The sequence below is a fragment of the Cnephaeus nilssonii genome, assembly GCF_951640355.1.
Source record: "Cnephaeus nilssonii genome assembly, chromosome: 13".
NCBI lineage: Eukaryota > Metazoa > Chordata > Mammalia > Chiroptera > Vespertilionidae > Cnephaeus > Cnephaeus nilssonii.
In genome coordinates, this window is record NC_137084.1 from 65,960,286 (window position 1) to 65,980,662 (window position 20,377).

Here is a 20,377-nt window from a genome sequence, read left to right on the forward strand (position 1 = left end):
TGCTGGCTTGTATCCCCGAGGAGTCCAGGGAGTGGGTGGGGAGGACGAGGGGTAGAAGAGCTACGCTGGGGGTTGGAGACCCTTCTGTGGAGTGGAGGACCCCGAAGTGTCACCCGAGAGACGACCAGGAGCCAGGAGCCCAGCAGGGGACAGGGTTACCGCCCAGGGCGCAGGCTGGAGCGCAGCGGCCGCAGCGGCGCGGAGCCTGGGAGCGAAGTGCGGGCGGGCGGGGGGTGGGGGCCGGAGGGTGAATGGGAGAAGGGGCGGGGTAGCGGGGTGGGAGCGCGGAAGCGGGAGGAGGGTCCCGGAGCCCGGGTCCCATTCGCGAGCGCTCTGAGCCTGCGTCCGCGGAGGGGGAGGGGAGGGGTGGCCCGGCCCGGCCCAAGTGGCGGCGGCGCTCCCGGCTCACAGCACACACCGCAGTCCGGGGAGCGGGGCGCGGAGCTGCCGGAAGTGTCTGCGGGCCGGAGGGAACTCCCCTGCTCCCGCCGCGGCCCGGAGCCTCCCGCCTCGGTGCAGCAGCGACCATGCGCCGCCAGGGCGACACCCAGAGCGGACCCGCGCCTCGGCCCACCCCCGGCGCCCGCGCCCGCCTCGCCCCCAGGGCGGACTGAGTCCCCCCCCCCCCCACCCCGCGACCGCGCGCCACGGGAGCCCGGCGCCGACGGCGGGGCGCGCGGGGCCCGCTTCCTCCGCGCAGTCCCCTCGCGTCCCGGCGCGTCCCCCGCGATCGCGCGTCGCAGCCGCGCCGGCCCCGGTCCCCGACTGCCCCCGCCCTGACTGCCGGCCCCGGCGGGTCCCCGGCGGCCGCGGGCAGCGCCGGTGCCATGGGGCTGCCGACCCTGGAGTTCAGCGATTCCTACTTGGACAGCCCGGATTTCAGGGAGCGCCTGCAGTGTCACGAGATTGAGCTGGAGCGAACCAACAAGTTCATCAAAGAGCTGATTAAGGACGGCTCCCTGCTCATCGGGGCGCTGCGGAGTAAGTGGAGCTGGCGGCGCCGGGCGGAGAGGGCGAGGGGGTGCGGGCGGACCCCGCGGGGTGCGGGTCTGCCGAGTGGGAAGGAGGAGACGGGGCTTCTTTTGTTTGAATGGGTTTGGGGACGGAAGCTGAAGAGCTCCCCTGCTGGTGGCCCACAAAGTTTGTTCGTAGGTGTCCTTGACTTCCCCACGCGACAGGGAAGGGACAGTTCTCACCTGGACACGGGAATGCATCCTGAGTGAAGTTGTACAAAAGCCATCTTTTTTTTTTTTTTTTTTTTTGTATAACGTGCTTGGAAAAAAAGGTTGGGGACTGTTGGCCTTTTTTTTTTTCTTTTTTTTTTTTTAATTTGAACACTTTAACAATAATCCTTAAAGGAAGGATTCAAGAGTTTGTCTTAAGGCTGAACAGAGCTCATTTGTTTGGTGGCATTCAAAGACTATGATTAATTCCCTCTGTATATCAGTGACTCTTCCCCGGGCACAATCATTGAGTTGGCTTTTTAAAAAAAAATAGGCATTTGTAGTTTGGGGTGATACTGGTGTGAACAGACCTACGGCGCTGCTAGTCCTATAGAAGTGAGATGGTGGAAGACAGCATGGACCAGCGGATTTTATCTCATCACGAGTTTTTACAAGCATCTTCATGTGGGGTTTGCATTGTAAATCTGGCGGTGGTGGAGTCGCTGAGGATGTGAGTGCAGTGGCTGCAGGCCAGTCAGATCTTCTGATCCGCTATAGGAGGTAAAGCATGCCCCTAGGGCCTTCTGTCACCGCCCGTCCCACACTCGGGAACTGGATCTGCACTTTTAATTACTAGGACCTTAGGAAAAGACACTCATAGTTACATCTTCACAGAAGCTTCTGAGTGCCTTAGCCACTGAACAGAAGTACTGGTATCTCTGGCCTCTGATGGCTGGTTGAAGTGTTTTCATAAAGTGGGGAGGCCTTTGGGTGACCTAGCAATCCCTAGGACAAATGTAGGGGAAGCATCATTGTCTATGTCAAGTACAAGGTCAGCAACAACATGGGGGAGGTATGTGTGTGTCGGAAAAAGGCAACACTAGTATCTGATCTGTATTGTGAAGCATGTGTTAATAATCCCAAGGATGGAGTTTAGCAAAATGTATTGAAATTAGCCCGCCCCGGGGTGGCTCAGTAGTTGAGCGTCGACCTATGAACCATAGGGTCACAGTTCGATTCCTGGTCAGGGCACATGCCAGGGGTTGCAGGCTCCATCCCCAGTTGGGGGGCATGCAGGAGGCAGCTGATCAATGACTCTCATTATTGATGTTTCTCTCTCTCCCTCTCTCTCTGAAATCAATAAAAATGTATTTTTAAAATTTATTGAAATCACTGTGCTTCCAAATCCTTTTTTACTTTAACCATCCCAAATGCTAGAACATTTACTTATCACTTACATTACTTAACTGGGTAAGAGAAATGTGTTTTACGCCCACATTCATTCAATTTCTGAAGTTGAGGCTGCTGCTGATAACAATATTTACTGATTTGTGAAAAATATAACTTATCTGCGTTCTTCCCATCCTGTGCATAGACAAATGCGAGCCCTCCTTCCTTTGGGTTTGCAAATCCTGCTTGAGTTCTTGGGACTAGCCTCCTTGCCTCTTAGAGAGTGTGATGCCTCTTCAAAAAGTTTCCCCACCTCAGGGTGCTAAATGCTGGGCCAACTCTTGCTGGAGGTGCCAAAGGGCCTACAAATGACACTTCTCTTCACTGCTGGAGATCAGTTTTAGTGTTTCAGAAGTTGACAATACTTACAGAACTGTGATAACTAGTTATTTTACTAGCAACATTGTGTGCTTTATTACGATTTTTGAATCTAGCCTTGCAGAAACCATTCTTGGAGATCTGTTCTTCCTTTCCTAAGTGAAGAAATCTTGAGAGCAAGTTTCATGAACATATAGACCCTGCCTTGTTACTTTGGCCTTATGCACTTAACTATACAACCTGCTGTCTTTGTAGGATTCGTAGGTTTGTGGTGAGAGTGCAATACAGTCACGTGCTATATACAACAGCATTTCGGTCAGCAGCGATGGGGCCAGAGATTTTAATGGAGCTGAAAAATTCCTATGGTTGGTGATGTAATTGTAGTGTGGCGCATTCCTTACGTGTTTGGGATGTGAACAAACCTACGGTGTGAACAAACCTACTGCGCTGCTGGTCCTATAAAAGTATAGCACAAATAATTATGTACAGGACATAGTACATGATAATAAATGACTGCATTACTAGTTTATGTATTTACTGCACAATAGTTTTTGTCCTATTTCAGACTGTACTCTTTCTACTTAAATGAAAGTTTGCTGTGAAATAGCATGCCCTGTAACACCAGCAGCAGCCTCATGTATCTCCTGTTTATCGTGTCTCTTGAGTGCATATGGTCTCTTGTACTTGATTTAATCTCATGTTGCTTTATAAATTTAGTGTAGCTTAAGAGTACAATGTTTGTAAAGTCTGTGGTAGTGTACAGTAATGTCCCCGGCCTTCACATTCACTTACCACTCACTGACCCACCCAAAGTGATTTTCAGTCCTGCAAGCTCCATTCATGGTTAAGTGCCCTATACATATGTACCATATTTTATCTTTTTTAAAATCCTCACCCAAGGATATGTTTTTATTGATTTTAGAGAGAGAGAGGAAGGGAGAGAGAGAGAGAAATATCGGTGCCAGAGAGAAACATCAATTAGCTGCCTCCTGCACTTTCGGGATCGAACCCGAAACCTGGGTATGTACCCTGACCAGGAATCAGACCCATGACCCTTTGGTTCATGGACAATGCTCCAGCCAACTGAGCCACACTGGCCAGGACCCATATTTTATCTTTTATACCATATTTTTACTGTACTTTTTCTATGTTTAGATAAACAAATATAGTGTTAAAATTGCCTACAGCATTTAATACAGAAACATGCTGTACAGGTTTGTAGCCTAGAAGCAACTGGCTATATTATATAGCGTAGGTGTGTAGTAGGTTATACCATCTAGGTTTGTGTGAGGACAGATGGTCGCACAATCTATAATAATAAAAATGTAATATGCTAATTAGACCAGACGTCCTTCCGGATATCCTTCTGGACGACCTTCCGGATGAAGCCGGGGTTGCAAGGGAAGCCCGGGTTCTGGGTGCCTGCAGGCTGTCAGAGGGAAGCCTGGGTCCTGGGTGCCGGGGGAAGGAAGGCCTACTCCTGCACGAATTTCGTGCATCGGGCCTCTAGTAATGAAATAAAAATCTCCTAATGATGCATTTCTCAGAATATTTCTCTGTCGTTAAGCAAAGCATGGCTGCAATTTAACATTTGATTATTACTTCTCTCGTTATGGAAGGAAAACATTTTATTCCTTGGTAATAGAATTCCCAGCATCAGCTTCCAAATAGGAAAGATTTGAAGCAGAGGAACCCTTGAAGTCACATGATGGCACTGGTTTTTTCCCACCAAGCCACCTTCTGTCCCTTGGGGAGGATGCTCTGAGGCTGGGCTGCAGCTGCTAAATGCCTGCTGTCTGAAGTTGCTGGGACAGCGAAGCCTGCTTAGTGCTGTCTTAGATTCAGGAGGGAGCCCTCCTTCCCCGCAACCTGCCCATTCCGACTGTTTTTCCTTTCTGTCTCAGAAAGCCTTCACCTTCTCTCTCTTGAAACCAAGCCTTTCCTTCTCTATTCCTACTGATTCAGTAGTGTTTCTATTATTCTTTTCATTTTTTTTTTTTTAGCACTTTGCTGTTGTTTTCATTAACAATTAATGGTTTCTTACTATACCTTTCCTGTATAATCAATACATTTCTAGGCATCTTCTATTATTTTCATCTTAGTTAATAACTTTTCTGGTGAGAATGTTGGCATGCACTTTTGATTAATTCATGCATGACTGCTCCCGTAGGAGTTATATATGCTCCTTGATCTCTGATTCATGATGTAAGGTGTCTTTGGTGGAGTATTTACAAGGATCCTTATAAATGAAGACCTTAAGAAGATGATTTCAATTTTAAATATATCTAAGATACTTGACATATTTTTAAAGTGAATTATTGCATTTCATATTCACATCTGCTCTTGAGAAAATGGATGACAGTTTATTCAGTGGATTGACATAGACCTAAGTTTAAGTTCTGGTGCTGTCAAATGCTGTGTGATATTTAGTAAGTAACTTACCTTCTCTGGGTCCTACCTTTTCTGTAAAATGAGGGAACATCTATAAAAATCTTACCGCTAAGATTATTTGTTCATTTTATTACAAGTCACATGACCGTTTGCTGAGTGATATTTGAGAACATTTAATACTGGTGAACTGGGTTTTAGTTCATGCTGTATGACTCAAAATCTCCACCCTTTTCCTCAAATGTTATTCCACAAACTTTGTTCTTTATCAGGTACTAGTCTTTTTTGTTTGTTTTTTTAATATATTTTTATTGATTTTAGAGAGGCAGGGAGAGGGAGAGAGAGATAGAAACATCCCATCAATGATGAGAGAGAATCATTGATCGGCTGCCTCCTGCATGCCCCACAATGGGGATTGAGCCTGCAACCTGGGCATGTGCCCTGACTGGGAATCGAACTGTGACCGCCTGGTTCAGAGGTCAGTGCTCAACCACTGAGTCATGCCAGCTCGGCAACAGGTGCTAGTCTTAAAATTTGGGTTATGAAATCATAGGCTAGTTTTCTTTATTAATTTTCTCCTTTCATGTTTCAAAGAAACATTTCAAAATGGCTTTTTCATATATTTCCCCCTTTACTTTCTCTTTCTTTATACTTTTGAATTCAAAGAACCATAAGTCAAGCTTTGTTATTGCAAAAATAGACAGATACTCTCCCTCATCCCTCCCCCACCCCCGCACCCCCCCCAAAAAAGAAGAAGATAGAGAGAGAGAGAGAAAAAAAAGAATGGCAGAAATAGAATTGGACTCTTTGGAATTGAATTGCATGGGTGGGGAGGATGTATCAACATTCTTTACTCCACCCTGTCCTACAGCATCTGGGCCATCTCTCCTTTCTTATCAGTCTCCTTCCTCTAATTGCCTCAGCCAGCCTTTTCCTCTGCCTTTAGGATACTGTTTCTCAAACTTCTATGTCTGTGCTTCTTTTAAAGGAAAAAAAAAAGTTAGTGGATTCTAATATAGATTACATTATTATGATAAATAAATATATACAAGATGAAACTATAATTCTTATGCATATTCATACAATCATATTCAAAGCAAATGACTTTACAAATTAAATGTAAATGATACTGTGAAATCAATAAAGACCTTTTCAACTACATTTAATTAATCTAATGGATGACGTTTTGCTGAAACAAAATTTCTTGTCATATAGATACTGCTGATAGTATCTTGTGTGTCGATGATTCATTTTCTCGCTGTTTTTACTGAATTGAAACTGTAGTTCTTTAAAATCTTCATGCCCTAATAACGATGGCCTTCTCTCTATCACAAACTTTATTTATTTATTGGTCATATTGCCTCTGTTCTTAAAGCCTAGTTCCTGGCGCTAGTGATCCATGACACCATAACAAGATCACCTAATTTGAGTGGTAGAAGTTGGTTGCTTATAAGTTGATGTAGAATATGCAGTTAATTGATACACCAGTAAGAGGTAAGCACACAGTTTCTTAAGGGTGTCTACCCTTAGTGTCCACAGACCTCCAGTTTAAAGTACTCTGTTATGGGCTCTTGTAATCTGGGTGTTAAATAGTTGTTTATAGTAAAAGAAGACCCTAAATGTAAAGGCTACATTGAAATATCTTAGAAAGGGTGAGGTAGACACCCCTGCCTTCCATTTGCTGTGTTTCACAAACTCACCTTTAGCCAGGTATCACGTGTTTTTTTTTCACTTTAAGCCGGTCTCTGTTTTGTGTGTATGTTTGAGGCCCTCTTTGCTACCAGTTTTTGGTGGTACAGTGAAGGGGTTAAATAAAAGGTAAGAAAAAAGACAAGTTTAAGACATTTGAAAGACTTTTCTTTTTTAATATATTTTTAATGATTTCAGAGAGCAAGTGAGAGGGAGGGAGAGATAGTAACATCAGTGATGAGAGAGAATCATTGATTGCCTGCCTCCTGCACATCTCCTACTGGGATTGAGCCTGCAACCTGGGCATGTGCCCTTGACCGGAATCGAACTCGGGACCTTTCAGTCCACAGGCCGACGCTCTATCCACTGAGCCAAACTGGGGAGGGCATGAAAAAATTTCTATAGTTATTGCGCTATTTACCTGGTCATCCTTCAACTTTCAGTGAGAACTGCTATTGTTTTAGGCTAGTTTTGGTATTTAAATTTTCACCTCGGCTTTTTTTTTAGCTTAAGTGGAACTCGTGGATTCTTGTTTCCCCTGCAAGCTTATTCCACCAGGGCCCTTTCGCTTGTTTAGCTGGCCAACCTACTCAAAGGTGTGGATGTGGAGTTGCTGCATCCATTCATTTGATTCTTACAGTCATGAGAATTTGAGTTAAGTGAGCAGAAGTTCCTATATTCTTCAAATGAGCTGCACTTAATTTTAGGAACTGCTAGATTAGGAATGTGGTGCTTTAAGGGCTCTGCTTCAGAGACATGGACAAGTTCAAGCAGTTATACTCGTGCTGACTTTTAAAATGGGAGCCTTGGCGCTCATCAAAGTGGAGTTAACTAGAGCTGGCTGAGTACTTCCCTCTACCCCTCTTCTGATTCTCTCCAGGAGCTTAGTAGGTGCCCTTTAACAGTATGTATCTTTATTTCCTGTTGGATTTCCTTTTTCAGAAGGTGGTCATTGAGGGGCTGTCCTGTTGCATGGCCAGGGAACGGGTTGCTGGGAGAACGGAAAATGTTTCCCGCTTTTAGTGGAGAAGAATGGCTCACCAAGAACCACCTTCTACACCCCTCCTATGAGTTAAGATCCAGGTCCCCTGAAAGTGCAAAAACGCAGGTAACTGCTAAACTTTTAAGTCAGTGGAAAGCTGCTTTAACAAATACCCTTTCAACTATTGACATTTCTTAGAATGAAATAACTCTGTTGTTGCATAAGTATTACTCATGATTATATAAGAAAAATGATAATAAAGTTTATGTTCAGTGTTGCTTTGATGCCAAGTGCAATTTTATTCAAGAAGTGTGTGCATAGAGAGGAGCAACTCTTCTCTAGATTCATAAAGGGAGAGATTAGATGAAAATTTTAGAGTATGAAGCCACATTCAGTAAATACTATGCAATAATCAGATGTTTCCTGTGGACAGATGAGACGGGGTGAAGGAAAGGGGGTTATTTAGTCTTGAATGTCTTTCATGAATATTGTTTCTTGCCAGAGTTGATGGCCCCCTGTTCTGGCCCCAGCCGTTCTGGAGGGCAATTTCCGCTCATCTCAGCTTCTAGGCAGGTGCCAGCCTCCCCAATTCCACTTGCCACCCACCAGTTTCAGCTGGCAGCTCTGCCCACCTTCCATTTCCCTCCAACCGGCCGAACATCTGCCCAGCATCTCATTTCCTGATAGTGTATCCTCAGTGGATCTGGCCTCATCAACCGAGGTCTTGCTACCTGCTTCTCACTGACTTTCATCCTGAAAATTAAAACCAGTTGCTGAGCGTCTGGCTCTTGGGTGCATGGAATCTGTGCTTCATCTTTGCAGCTGCCATATTCTGAGTTTAATGGCTGGGTTTTGTATAAATGTAGCAACTTCCCTAATAACTGCCCTTAGAGCAAAGGAGAAGGAGCAGGATGCTCACAGGACAAGTCAATGGCTATGTAGTTATTTTAACAGCTTTGCCATTGACCAGGTGAATTTCAACATCGGCCTGGATATTTCTGGCAATTTGGTGCCTTCTCTGTGGGATTGCCTCTAACTGGAATGTTTTGATTGTTCGGAATACACCATTGGTCATATCTACAGTATTCTGATTTTATCATCAAGAATGCAGTTGTAATGCTGAAGAAAGTGTTATGGCAAAACACACATGTACAACACTCTGTGTAAGGAATGTGATTTGCTTTAGAAAAAAGTGAATTGTGGAATAGTAAGATACTTTTGAGTAGCTAATAATCTCCATATTTTCCAACCTTTTTCCTTTGTTGCAGAAGCGTGTAAGCATAAAAGAAGAAAAAATAAGCCCTAATTTTTCTAGGGGTTTGAATCTTTCATTTGAGAGTAATTTGTCTAATTGTATTTTTTACATGGTGGGAAAAGGTAGGATAAGACTAATAATTAACTCTTGGTAGATTATTTTATATTAATATAGAATTTTTATTTTTTTACCATGCCTGCTCTTTTTAAAAAAATTTTTTATTTTATTGTTGACAGTAATATAGATGTCCCCCAATCTTCTCTCCCTTCCCCCCCCCCACCCCTAGCCTCTGCCCCACCCCAGGCCTTCACCACACTATTGTCTGTGTCCATTGGTTATGCATATATGTATGTGAGTTCTTTGGTTAATCTCTTCCTGTCTCTCCCCCATCCCCTCTGAGATATGTTAGTCTACTTCATGCCTCCATGTCTCTGGACCTATATTGATTGTCAGTTTATTATGTTCATTAGATTTCACTTACAGGTGAGATCATGTGATACTTCTCTTTCTCTGGCTGCCTTATTTCACTCAGCATAATACCCTCCAGGTCCCTCCATGCTGCTGCAAAGGGTAAGATACCCTTTTTTTTACAGCTGTATAGTATTCCATTGTGTAAAATGTACTACAGCTTTTTATCCATTTGTCTACTGATGGGCACTTGGGCTATTTCCAGATCTTAGCTATTGTACATTGTGCTGCTATAAACATAGGGGTGTATATATTCTTTCTGATTGGTGTTTTGGGCTTCTTAGGATATATTCCTAGAAGTGGTATTGCTGGGTCAAGTGACAGTTCCATTTAATTTTTTTTTTTAGTAAATTCCATACTATTTTCCATAGTGGCTGTACCAATCTGCATTCCCACCAATAGATTTAAACATTTTTAGATTCTGTGATAAAAGTATCCATTCCTGATGGTATTTTAAAAGTGCCAAACCATGACTTTTTTTATGTTGTTGGTTTATCTGATTAGGATGATTATTGCTGTAATGGAGAGGTATTTTGTGAGGGACAGAGACCATCCTGGCATAGTTGTCAATGTCAGGTGGAATGAAAAAAACAAACAAACAACTGGGAAAAATGCACCATGTACATGACTTTGCCACATTAATAGCACTCTCCCAAACCTTGGTTTTACTCGGGGGAAAACAGTGGGTAGAAACAAAATGACACTTTTCATTTGGAAGTCAGACTCATTTCTCAGTAGTGGAATGTCTATGATATTTCCTCACACAATTCTAAAAAAGCAGTACTGCTTGCGAGCTTATGAAAGACAAACCAAATAGTATTCCCTTGTGTGTAAACATATATTGGAGCTTATCCAAATGAAAGACCCAGCTCCATTTCTCTCTTTAGTTCACCGGAAAAGTGATGATTTAATTTAAAGCACTGGTATGCGTTCCTGTGTGGAGGGGAGTGATAAGCGGCTAATAGAAATGAATGCCTTGTATAGCGTGTTATCATTTCACAAATGGAAGCTATGTAAATTGATTTTACTTTGCCGTGGTGAGAATTTCCTCTTTTTCATTTATGCAATTTTCTTATTCCTTAAAATGTCTGAATGAAAGATTTGCCTCCCCCCCCCCCCCCCCCCCCACACACACACACACCCTGCACCTCAAATAAAAGGAGTGTTGGTGCTGGTAGGAGAGATTAAGAAGCAGAAGCAAATTAAAATTACTTGAGAAGACAATTTAAGTATTATCGTTTTGGAACTTCTACTAGACTTTGTGTGCCTTCTGTGAAAAAGTTATTACGTGACACTGGAGAATCAAAGGAATAAAAGATTAGCCTGCCAACTGTTTTAAAAGTTGGTGGGAAATGTGAGGGACAGTGAAAAATTGTCAACATAAGAGACAATAGGGGTGACTTTTTAAAGGGCACACTATTTGGAGAAGACTTGGGAAAGCTCTGTACTTAAGAAAAAATTATGTCAACAAAGGAGGCAATAGGCAGGGACGTTAAAGGCATATACTGCCTGCTTCTCAATCCTGGTTTTCCTTAAGTAACCATTTCTGACACTATTATTCCTTCCTTTGGATCCCAGCCCCATCATTGTCCCTTTTTCTCAGTATGTGATGCTCTTGAATTCCCCTTCCATTTTCAGTTACTTCTTCTGCCCTCTGAAATGGCGGTGGTGTGAAGGATTCCTTCCTAGCCCTTTTACTGTTTGCTTTCCTGTGTGATAACATCTGCTCCCAGCTTCCAGCCCCGACCTCATTCTGCTGAGCTCTGGGTCTGGTTTTCACCTGTCTCCTGCCTGTCGCCCCCTGGCAGGCTCAGGCACCGTGTGTCAGACTCCGCGTGCCAAAATGAAGTGCTTCCTCTCCTCCAGCGTGTTCTCTGTGTGTTCAGTCATATCCTCACCCACCTGGTCATCTCAGAGAAACATCTGAGTCTTTCTAACTCTTCCAATCTCTCCAGGTTTTGTTTGTGTCTTTGTTTTTAGAGACTAGAGAGAGAGAGAGAGAGAGAGGGAGAGAGAGAGAGAGGTCTATTTGTTGTTCCACTTATTTATGCACTCATTGGTTGATTCTTGTATGTACCCTGATGGGGGATTCAACCACAGCCTTGGCGTATCGGGATGATGCTCTAACCAACTGAGTTACCTAGCCAGGGCTGTCTACTCCAGTTTTAAATTGGAGTTTTTTCACTCCACCCAGATCCACATATTTTGTTAGTGCTACAATTCTGGGCCCACAGTATCTTACATTTGATTTTCTCTGCCTGCATAATACTCCTTCTGTGTGTGTGAGTGTGTGTGTGTGTGTGTGTGTGTGTGTGTGTGAATGAGAGAGAGAGAGAGAGAGAGAGAGAGAGAGAGAGAGAAATAATTTCTTTTCCTAGCTGAGAGAGAGAGAGAGAAATAATTTTTTTCCTAGCTTAGAACAACAGAAATGTCCTAGCATTCTCTCACAGTTTTGGAGGCCGGAAGTAAAAAATCAAGGTGTGGGCAGGGCCATGCTCCCTCTGAAGGAGCCAGGGCAGGGTCTGTCCCTGCCTCTGCTAGCTTCTGCTGGTGCTGATAACCGAAGCTGTTCCTTCGCAAGCATCACTCCAATCTATGCCCCTGTAGCCACGTGGCATTCTCTTAGTGTGTCTCTGTTGATTTGATTTTACTTAGTCTTTGAATATAAGCTTCTAGATGCCAAGGATATCTGGATTCCCATCAGCTCTGACCACATTGTGGATGCTCAGTAATTGCTAAACATGAATCAGTTTTCATTTTTACTAAGAGGAGCATGATATGGAGGAGGGTTTTAAATATCTCTGGAGTGAATAAGCCAGGGAGTGGGGACTATAAGTTTGCTCTTTAATTTTACTTCCTCCTGCGCAGCCAGTGTGGTTTAGCGGTTGAGTATCAACCTCTGAACCAAGAAGTCACAGTTTGATTCCCAGTCAGGCACATGCCCAGGTTTTGGGCCAGTCAATGATTTTTCTCATCATTGATGTTTCCATCTCTCTCTCCCTCTCCTTCCTCTCTGACATCAATACAAATACACTTTAAAAAATAATATTGCTCTCTCTAGGCTTCATACGTAACTGCTCTGGCCTGGTTGTACTATTAGGACTGGGTAACTCGGGACAGCAGCGAGCACCAGGACTAAAATTTTGGTTCATAGACCGATTCTCAACCCCTGAGCCACCCAGGCTGGGCCGTGGACTAGAATTTTGTACTGGTACTGCCACTAAGTAGTCGCATGGGTACTAGTCGTTTGTCCTAGACCCTGTTTTCGTCAAAAATGGAAATAGCATTTGCCCTATATTCCTTTTAGGGTTTTTGTGTGGACCAGTGGAAAAAATGCATAATAACATTTTATAAAAACGTACCATTTTCCTTTACGTTAGGCAGGATCATTGTAATCCTAATAATTTCAGCTTTCTTCAAGACTTAACTTTATCAGGTTTTTAAAAAAATATTTTTAGCATTCTGTATGAACAAGATTGTTGAAGTGGAAATGCTTTAATTGAATGGTAAAGCCTGGGCTTGTTTGTCCCCCAAATTAAATCAGTTTGGTAGGAAATGATTATAAAATGTGGCATGGTTTTGATTTAGCTTTTTTCTATTAAACAAATGAATAATTATCTACTATGATCTGGGAACCAAGAAAGCATTAGTTTAGGCTGGCATTTAAGAATTAGGAACAGGCAGTATAGACTTTGAGACTTTATGGACATATCTGCTGGTGCTTTAGTTCTGCCTAAACTTTTATAGACTCATTGGTCTATAAAAGTTATTAAAAATGATGATTACAACTTGCACTTGTCAGAAGTGGAAAGTTTCACAAAATATAACAGGCCAAACTGCAGATGAGAGGTTTTTTTCTTTCCACATTGGTTTCTGCCATGAAAGCAGACAGTGGCTCAGAAAAAGCGCTGTCCTAGGTGTATCTTGTGCTGCACAGATGTTTAGTGAATGTAAATTATGTTTGAGGTGAGACCATCCCAGCGGTTATTAGTGAGAAAAGAAAATGATGACATTGATAGGGCTGGAGGGACTGGGAGTAGGGGAATTTGGGGGAAAAGAGAACATTTAATTAAGAATTGAAGATTCATTTGGCTCAGTGCGAAAATTGAATTGAGCCTGTTAGCTAGTTGATCCAGGAAAGGTGGTATTGTTACCGGAGAATTGTGAGGATTGCCCTTCTCCTTTGCTAGTGGGAGGGGGGGTTACTGGGGTGCCGCTGGAGTAAGCCTTTCTGGAGGCCCCCATGGGAGGATGAGCAGTGGTAGAAAGCTTTATTTGTGTGGAATTACACCCCTGAGTTTCAAAAGTCCCATTTCCCTTAAACCAGTCTTGGAAGATGCAGCTGGGATTCAGCAGAGCTGGAAGCGAAGCCAGTGTCCAGAGTTCCTGTTCCATGGTGGAGCTGGGTCCAGTTCGGCATCAGGCTAGTTCCACTCTTATCAGTCCATCGGGTGTGGGGTCCACATGGCTGTGGGCCATGTGGGTGAGTACAGAGCTGTGAGCCCCACAAACCAGGAGTCAGGCGCAGCAGTAAGAGAGGAAACTCCTTTGTTTAGGAGCTTATATATCTCAGATTTTGTGCCCCTGCAGTGGCCACACCCATCCTGGCCAATGACCTGTTCCCAGGTGTGACTGACAGTTAAATACCTTCCCTGTGTCACCCAGACTTTACTGGGCATGCCTATAATATTCCACCTTCCCTTTGTTCCTTTCCAGTTAACTAATAACTGGGTTAAATACAACAATAGATATCATTATGATTGAATTGGTTTCAGAATCACCAAGAAAGGACAAAACAGATTATTATTATTTTTTAAAATATGTCCTAAGGGATCTGTGAGCTTCAGGGGAGTTCTGCCCTGGGGCTAGGGCAGTGATGGCGAACCTATGACACGCGTGTCAGCACTGACACGCGTAGCCATTTCTGATGACACGTGGCCGCTGAGGCGGCCGCATGCCGAGGATGAAACATTTGCTGCTCCTGAGGATGAAACATTTGTGAAATAATGTTTTTTCCTCAAAGTGACACACTACTCGAGTTATGCTCAGTTTTTTGGCGAAGTTTGACACACCAAGCTCAAAAGGTTGCCCATCACTGGGCTAGGGGAACAGGATATAATGAGCAGGAAGTCTGGTCTTTTGGGACAGCTTGGAAAGCGAGGCAAGGGCTGGAAAAGGCCAGTGTCAGGGGTTAAAGAAAGAAAACACAGATCCTGAATAATCTTGAACAAGGAATAGCAGCAAGTGAATGAATGCTTCCAGGATTGTCAGGTTTAAACTCTGCTGGGTGCATGTCGTTTTCTTCCCATTATTGCCTTGGTTCCTCTGACTACTCTAAGGAAATTAGAATCCTGTAGGTATTCATGGCTGGCTGAGTGTGATGCTTGGGCGCACCCACTGAGGAGAGGGAGGGAGAGGATGAAACAAGGATTCAGAACCACCATGTCATTTGCAAGACACTCTTCCCACTTTAAGTCCTTAGGCTATGGCTGTGCGTGTGTGTGCGTGCGTGTGTGTGTGTGTGTGTGTGTGTGTGTGTGTGTGTGTTGCACGTCTGTCAGAATATATTTTAAACGAATTCCAACTTATTCAAATAATATGAACATTAAATATGCCTAGAAGAAGCAGAGAGGGGTTGCTTTTCAGCCAAGCTTAGCATTATCACTCACACGTGTGCAGTGCTAATAACGTTTAATCTTTAGTCATTGGAACATTTTAGTGTTACATATAGGTTCCTTGAAGATTTTACATTAACAGCAATTAGCCTAATAGTAGAAAGAGCCTGGGCTTTACAATCGGAGCAATTCGTTTCAATGCCAGTTCTGCCACTTACTCGCCACATGGCTGTGAGCAAGTCACTTGGCTTTTGTGGGGTTTTCCTCCTCTGTAACATGGGAGTAATACTCATTTCATGTGCATATTTGCAGGATTAAATAAGGTAACGTAAAGTATCTAGCACAATGTAGGGTACTTGGTAATAAATATTAATTTGAGACTAGAAAGAAAAATTAGATTGGAGTTAGAAACAACAAGCACCACTGTGTTTAATTCAAAAAAGAGTAAGAGGTGGCTTTCCCCAGCAGAATCTTTACCTCACCTGGACAAATGCACGCTATATAGAGATGCTGTAGACCATACATGATTGCCTGGTATTATGAACGTGGCTGGTAGTGAAAGTAAGCCATCGCTTCTGTGGAACACTTCAGCTATCTTTTTAAGGACCTTCCCACATCTGAGATGTCATGGTTTTGTAAAAAACATGGTGTTCTTCATATTTTATTTAGATGATAGGATTATTTGGATACAGTGGGTGATTATACAGACATGAGTAGAGTGGGACTGATAGGCCAGGTACAGGTCACCAGTGTGGAAAGCAGAATTGGAACACAAATATTGTAGGGTCAGAGACCTCACCTCCAGGGTGACCTTTCCTCCCCTCGCCTATTGCTGGGTGCTGTTTAGACCCCCTGACCTTTCATATCGCTGCTCATGCAGTTTGGATCCTCCCCTAGCACATTGCTAGTCAGGTGATAGACGCCCCTTAGAGGAGGAACACGGGCGCCAGAGAATAGTCTCATCTAGCTCTCATACAAGCCCTTGCATGACCACTCCCTTAAGCATTAAGCTTGCAGGACAATGAGATTCTGGCCCTCATCAAATAATATTAACCCTTTGCACTCGCTTGCTTTGTTCTCGATTCCTTTATTCTACTCGGGATTTAATTTTTTAAATACCCCAGATTTTACAAAGCGTGGCAGTAGAATAAAAAAACTGGAGTTTCTTTTCATACAAACTTATTTATTTTGATTTTTTATATGTCAAATTATTGATACATTCAAAGAGTAATTTTAATCTCTGTAATTTTTCATGGTGTGATATTTTTTGAAACATTCCACATACGAGCTGCTACCGATGCTAACCGTGTCGAGTCACCCTCGACATCCGAGTGCAAAAGGTTAAGAACAACGTCTCAGGCCTGTTGACCACGGAGACAGAGTTTTGGTCAAACTGGAGATAACATTTGCTGGCAGGCCTCAGGTGTGTTTCAGCTACAGGCTTAGAGAGGCAGCAAGGCCAGGTGGAGCCATGCCAGGGCTGACATCAGGACCAGCTTTGGTAACTAATGACCCTCTGCCCTGGCACCGACCAATCAGTAGAGATCACAACCCTGAGGAGACTCACCTGGAAAAGCTGGTGAATATTCGATAACGATTCTCTCCAGAGACCTCAGATCAAAGCCCTTAGGGAGAAGGACCCAGGGGATGCTGGCTCTCTCTGGAGCAGCCTGCACCTGTCCCACCTCTCCTCTCCCCTGGCATGTTCTCTTCGCCTTTCTTGCTCCTGAGCTCCCAGGGCCCTTCCCTGGCCTCTGTAACTTGTTTCCTGAGTCCACACAGCCTTTCACAGCTCACTTCCTCTATCTCTGTGACTTTCTAAATAAACTTCCCTTTGTATTTGAATCTTGGCTCTGAATTCTTTCTTAGCCAGCACTCAGGAACCAAGGTCTAACTTTCTGGTGCCATTCCTCCTTAACAGTTTGCCTGTTTTTCTCCCTAGCAAGTTAGCTCCATAGGAATGGGCACCAAATCTTGGGACTCTGGAGCTGGATGCATGAAACACGTTTCATACATGTCCATGAAATGACTGGACTTACGGGAAGTGTGTCAAACTAATATTTGGAGATGCAGAAGTCCACAGGTTGTCACTAACCGCTTAATGTTGGCACCAATTCTGAAACTTTGTACACAAAGACAAATATCTTAGTGAAAAATTGGTGGCATATTACATATATTTACCAGGATGAGATTAATTAGAGCAGGCTTATTCAAGGAATTGATATCAGCATTAGAGAATGAATTTTCTCTTCATCAGTGACAATAATATGTATTAATTCAAATTCAGGAGTTATTGCCAAGAAAGTGAAACTGTGCACATGATTTTTGTTGTTTACTATTTGTAAAAAAGCATTGTATGTGTTATTTTGAGGAGACCAGTCCAGAGTGCTAATTTTCATTGTATGGGAATGCCTTTCATTAAAATGCCATTCGTTATTAAACAGCATTATTGAGGTATAGTTCACTACCATAAAATTAATCTTTTTTATAATGGGTAATTCAGTGATTTTTCATATGTTTACAGGGTTGTGCAACAATCACCACCATCTAATTTTATTTTTAAAACATTTTTTAGCTTTATTGAGGTATGATTGACAAATAGAATTGTCAGATATTTAAAGTGTACATCACCATGATCCAATATACAAATACATTGTGAAAGCATTCCTGCCAGCTACTTAATTAACACAGCCATCGCCTCACATTTCATCTTTTTTTTGGGTGTGAGAACATTTAAGTTCAACTTTTAGCAAATTTAAATAATATAAATCAGTGTTATCAACTGTAGTGACTATGTTTTATGTTAGATCCTCATACCTTATTCATCTTATAGCTGAAAGTTTGTACCTTTAGCAACCTTTCCCTATTTCTTCTACCCCCAACCCCTGGCAACCATCAATCTACTTCCTGTTTCTATGAGTTTGACCTTTGAGTCTTTTTTTTTTTTTCTTAAGATTTCACATACAAGTGATATCATCCAGTATTTGCCTTTCTCTGTCTGGTTTATTCCCTCATGGTCCATCTATGTTGTTACAAATGGCAGGATTTCCTTCTTTCTCATCACTGAATAAAATTTTATACATACATGTACATGCCACATCGTCTTCATCCATTTATCTGTTGATGGACACTTAGATTGTTTCCATATCTTGGCTATTGTGAGTTATTTTGCAATGGACATGGGAGTGCAGATTTCTTCAATATCCTGTTTGCATTTCCTTTGGATATACCGTATATCCAGAAATGGGATTGTTGGATTACTTGGTAGTTCTATTTTTACTTTTTTGAATAAGTCTCCACATTGTTTTCCCTAGTGCCCGAAGCAATTAATATTCCCAACAACAGTGCACAAGAGTTTTCTTTTCTCCATATCTATGCCAACACTTGTTATCCCTTATTTTTTTGATGATAGTCACTCTAACAGATGTGAGGAGATATCTCATTGTGGTTTTGATTTGCATTTCTCTGATGATTAGTGATGTTGAGCATTTTTTGCTGCACCTGTTGGCCATTTGTGTGTTTTCTTGAGAAAAATGTCTATTTGGGTCCTCTGCCCATTTTTAAAACTTATTGTTTGGATTTTTTTTTTTTTTTTTTGCTATTGAGTTCTATGAGTTCTTTATGTATTTTGGAATCAGAATCTAATTTTAGAATAGTTTCATAGACCTAAAACTAATCCCATACCCAATAGTGGTTACGTCCCATTCTTTCTCTTCTTTAGCCACTGGAAACTATTACTAATATACTTTTGTTTCTGTAGATTTGCCTGTTCTGGAATTTCTGGATAAATGGAATTATACAATTTGTGGACTTTTGTGACTGACATCTTTTACTTAGCATATTTTCAAGGTTAATCTATATTTTAGCATGTATTGGTACTTTATTTCTTTTTATTGCCAAACATTAAAGTATATGGATATGCCACCACATTTTATTATCCATTTATGAGTTGATGGACATTTTGGTTATTTCCTTTGTTTTTGCTATTATGAATAATGATATAAACATTCGTGTATCTGGTTTTGTGTGGCCATATGTTTTCATTCTCTTGGATATTTCCCTCGGAATGGAATTGCTAGGTCATATGGTAACTCTGTATTGGAACTCACCATTATAAACAGAAACTTAATAGGTTTATAAGCATTTATATTACATTTTTTTTATGATGGGAAGCAGTATGAGAGTTAAATGTAAATTTAAAACAAAGTTATAACTTCCCATAACAAATTCAGATATGGCCTTTGTATTTGCTGGGAAAATCAGAATCACCTGTTGGATATTTAAGGAGGAAACATTTCCCTTTTTTTTCCCCAATATAGATGTTAAAATTTCATAATGTGAATATAGGACAAAAGCAATTTTTACGTATGTGTAAAGAGTGGCAAGATGACTGGAGAGGGGAAAAACACAGCGTTAATGCAAGGAACAAAGTGTGATGAGCCAGGAGAGATGTGAAGAAAGAGAAGGGAAGGTTTCCTGGTGTATTCATTCAGCACACTCATTTTGCTGTATGTCAGATACTGGTCTAGGCCTTGGGAATATAGAACAAACAGAGGCCCTGCTCTTCTGGATTTCCGTTCACTGAGGGCACGCTGCTAATACGGTATGGTGTGTATGCTGTGTGTTATTGCTTGGTGGTAAGACTTAGTAGTGCCATGTGCACCTTTTATCTCCTACACAGCCTTTCTCTGTTTCCCAGAGTAACGTGTGCATACCTCCATTTTGGCAGTCAACACAGCTTAGGGATCTCATGTGAGAATGTGAATATCCATTTTTCATCCACTCAGACCTATTCAGGAAATTAGGGATCACCTCCTGCTCTTGGGGCACTGTACTAGATGCTGAGTGTGTGTGTGGCTGAGTGGCCCAGTGCGTCACTCTCTTTAAGCCCTGGTTTTCTCATTTTCACAACGGGGATAATAATAATAATATCGACTATTTTTCATAAAGATTAAGTCTCGTGAGATATACCTAGCAGAGTGCCTGGTACATAGAAACCAGCAAATGGTCAATATTATAATCATACTGTATCTTTTAACAACAACAACAAAAAAAGAAGTAACCTCAATATTAAAAATGTTCAAAATGGAAACCATTTCCTATGCCTTCCTATGAAGACAACCTTTATTTTATTTTTTATTTACTCTTCCATGTCCACATGAACACATTTAAAATATTAAAAACAATAACATATACCATTTATATAGTATACATTTATACCATTACCAGTATACCAAATATTTCCCTTGCTTTGGCATATTTTTCATTA

General features: G+C 42.3%; 1 protein-coding gene across 1 annotated transcript in view; it reads left to right on the forward strand.

The window, feature by feature from the left end:
* The first annotated feature begins 358 nt into the window (after nucleotides 1–358).
* Nucleotides 359–20,377, forward strand: part of ARHGAP42 (Rho GTPase activating protein 42) — a 251,835-nt gene continuing 231,816 nt past the window's right edge. Inside the window, exon 1 of the mRNA XM_079787754.1 lies at nucleotides 359–981. Coding sequence (XP_079643880.1) covers nucleotides 828–981 — 154 coding nt within the window. The 5' untranslated portion in view covers nucleotides 359–827. The remainder of the gene's footprint in view (nucleotides 982–20,377) is intronic.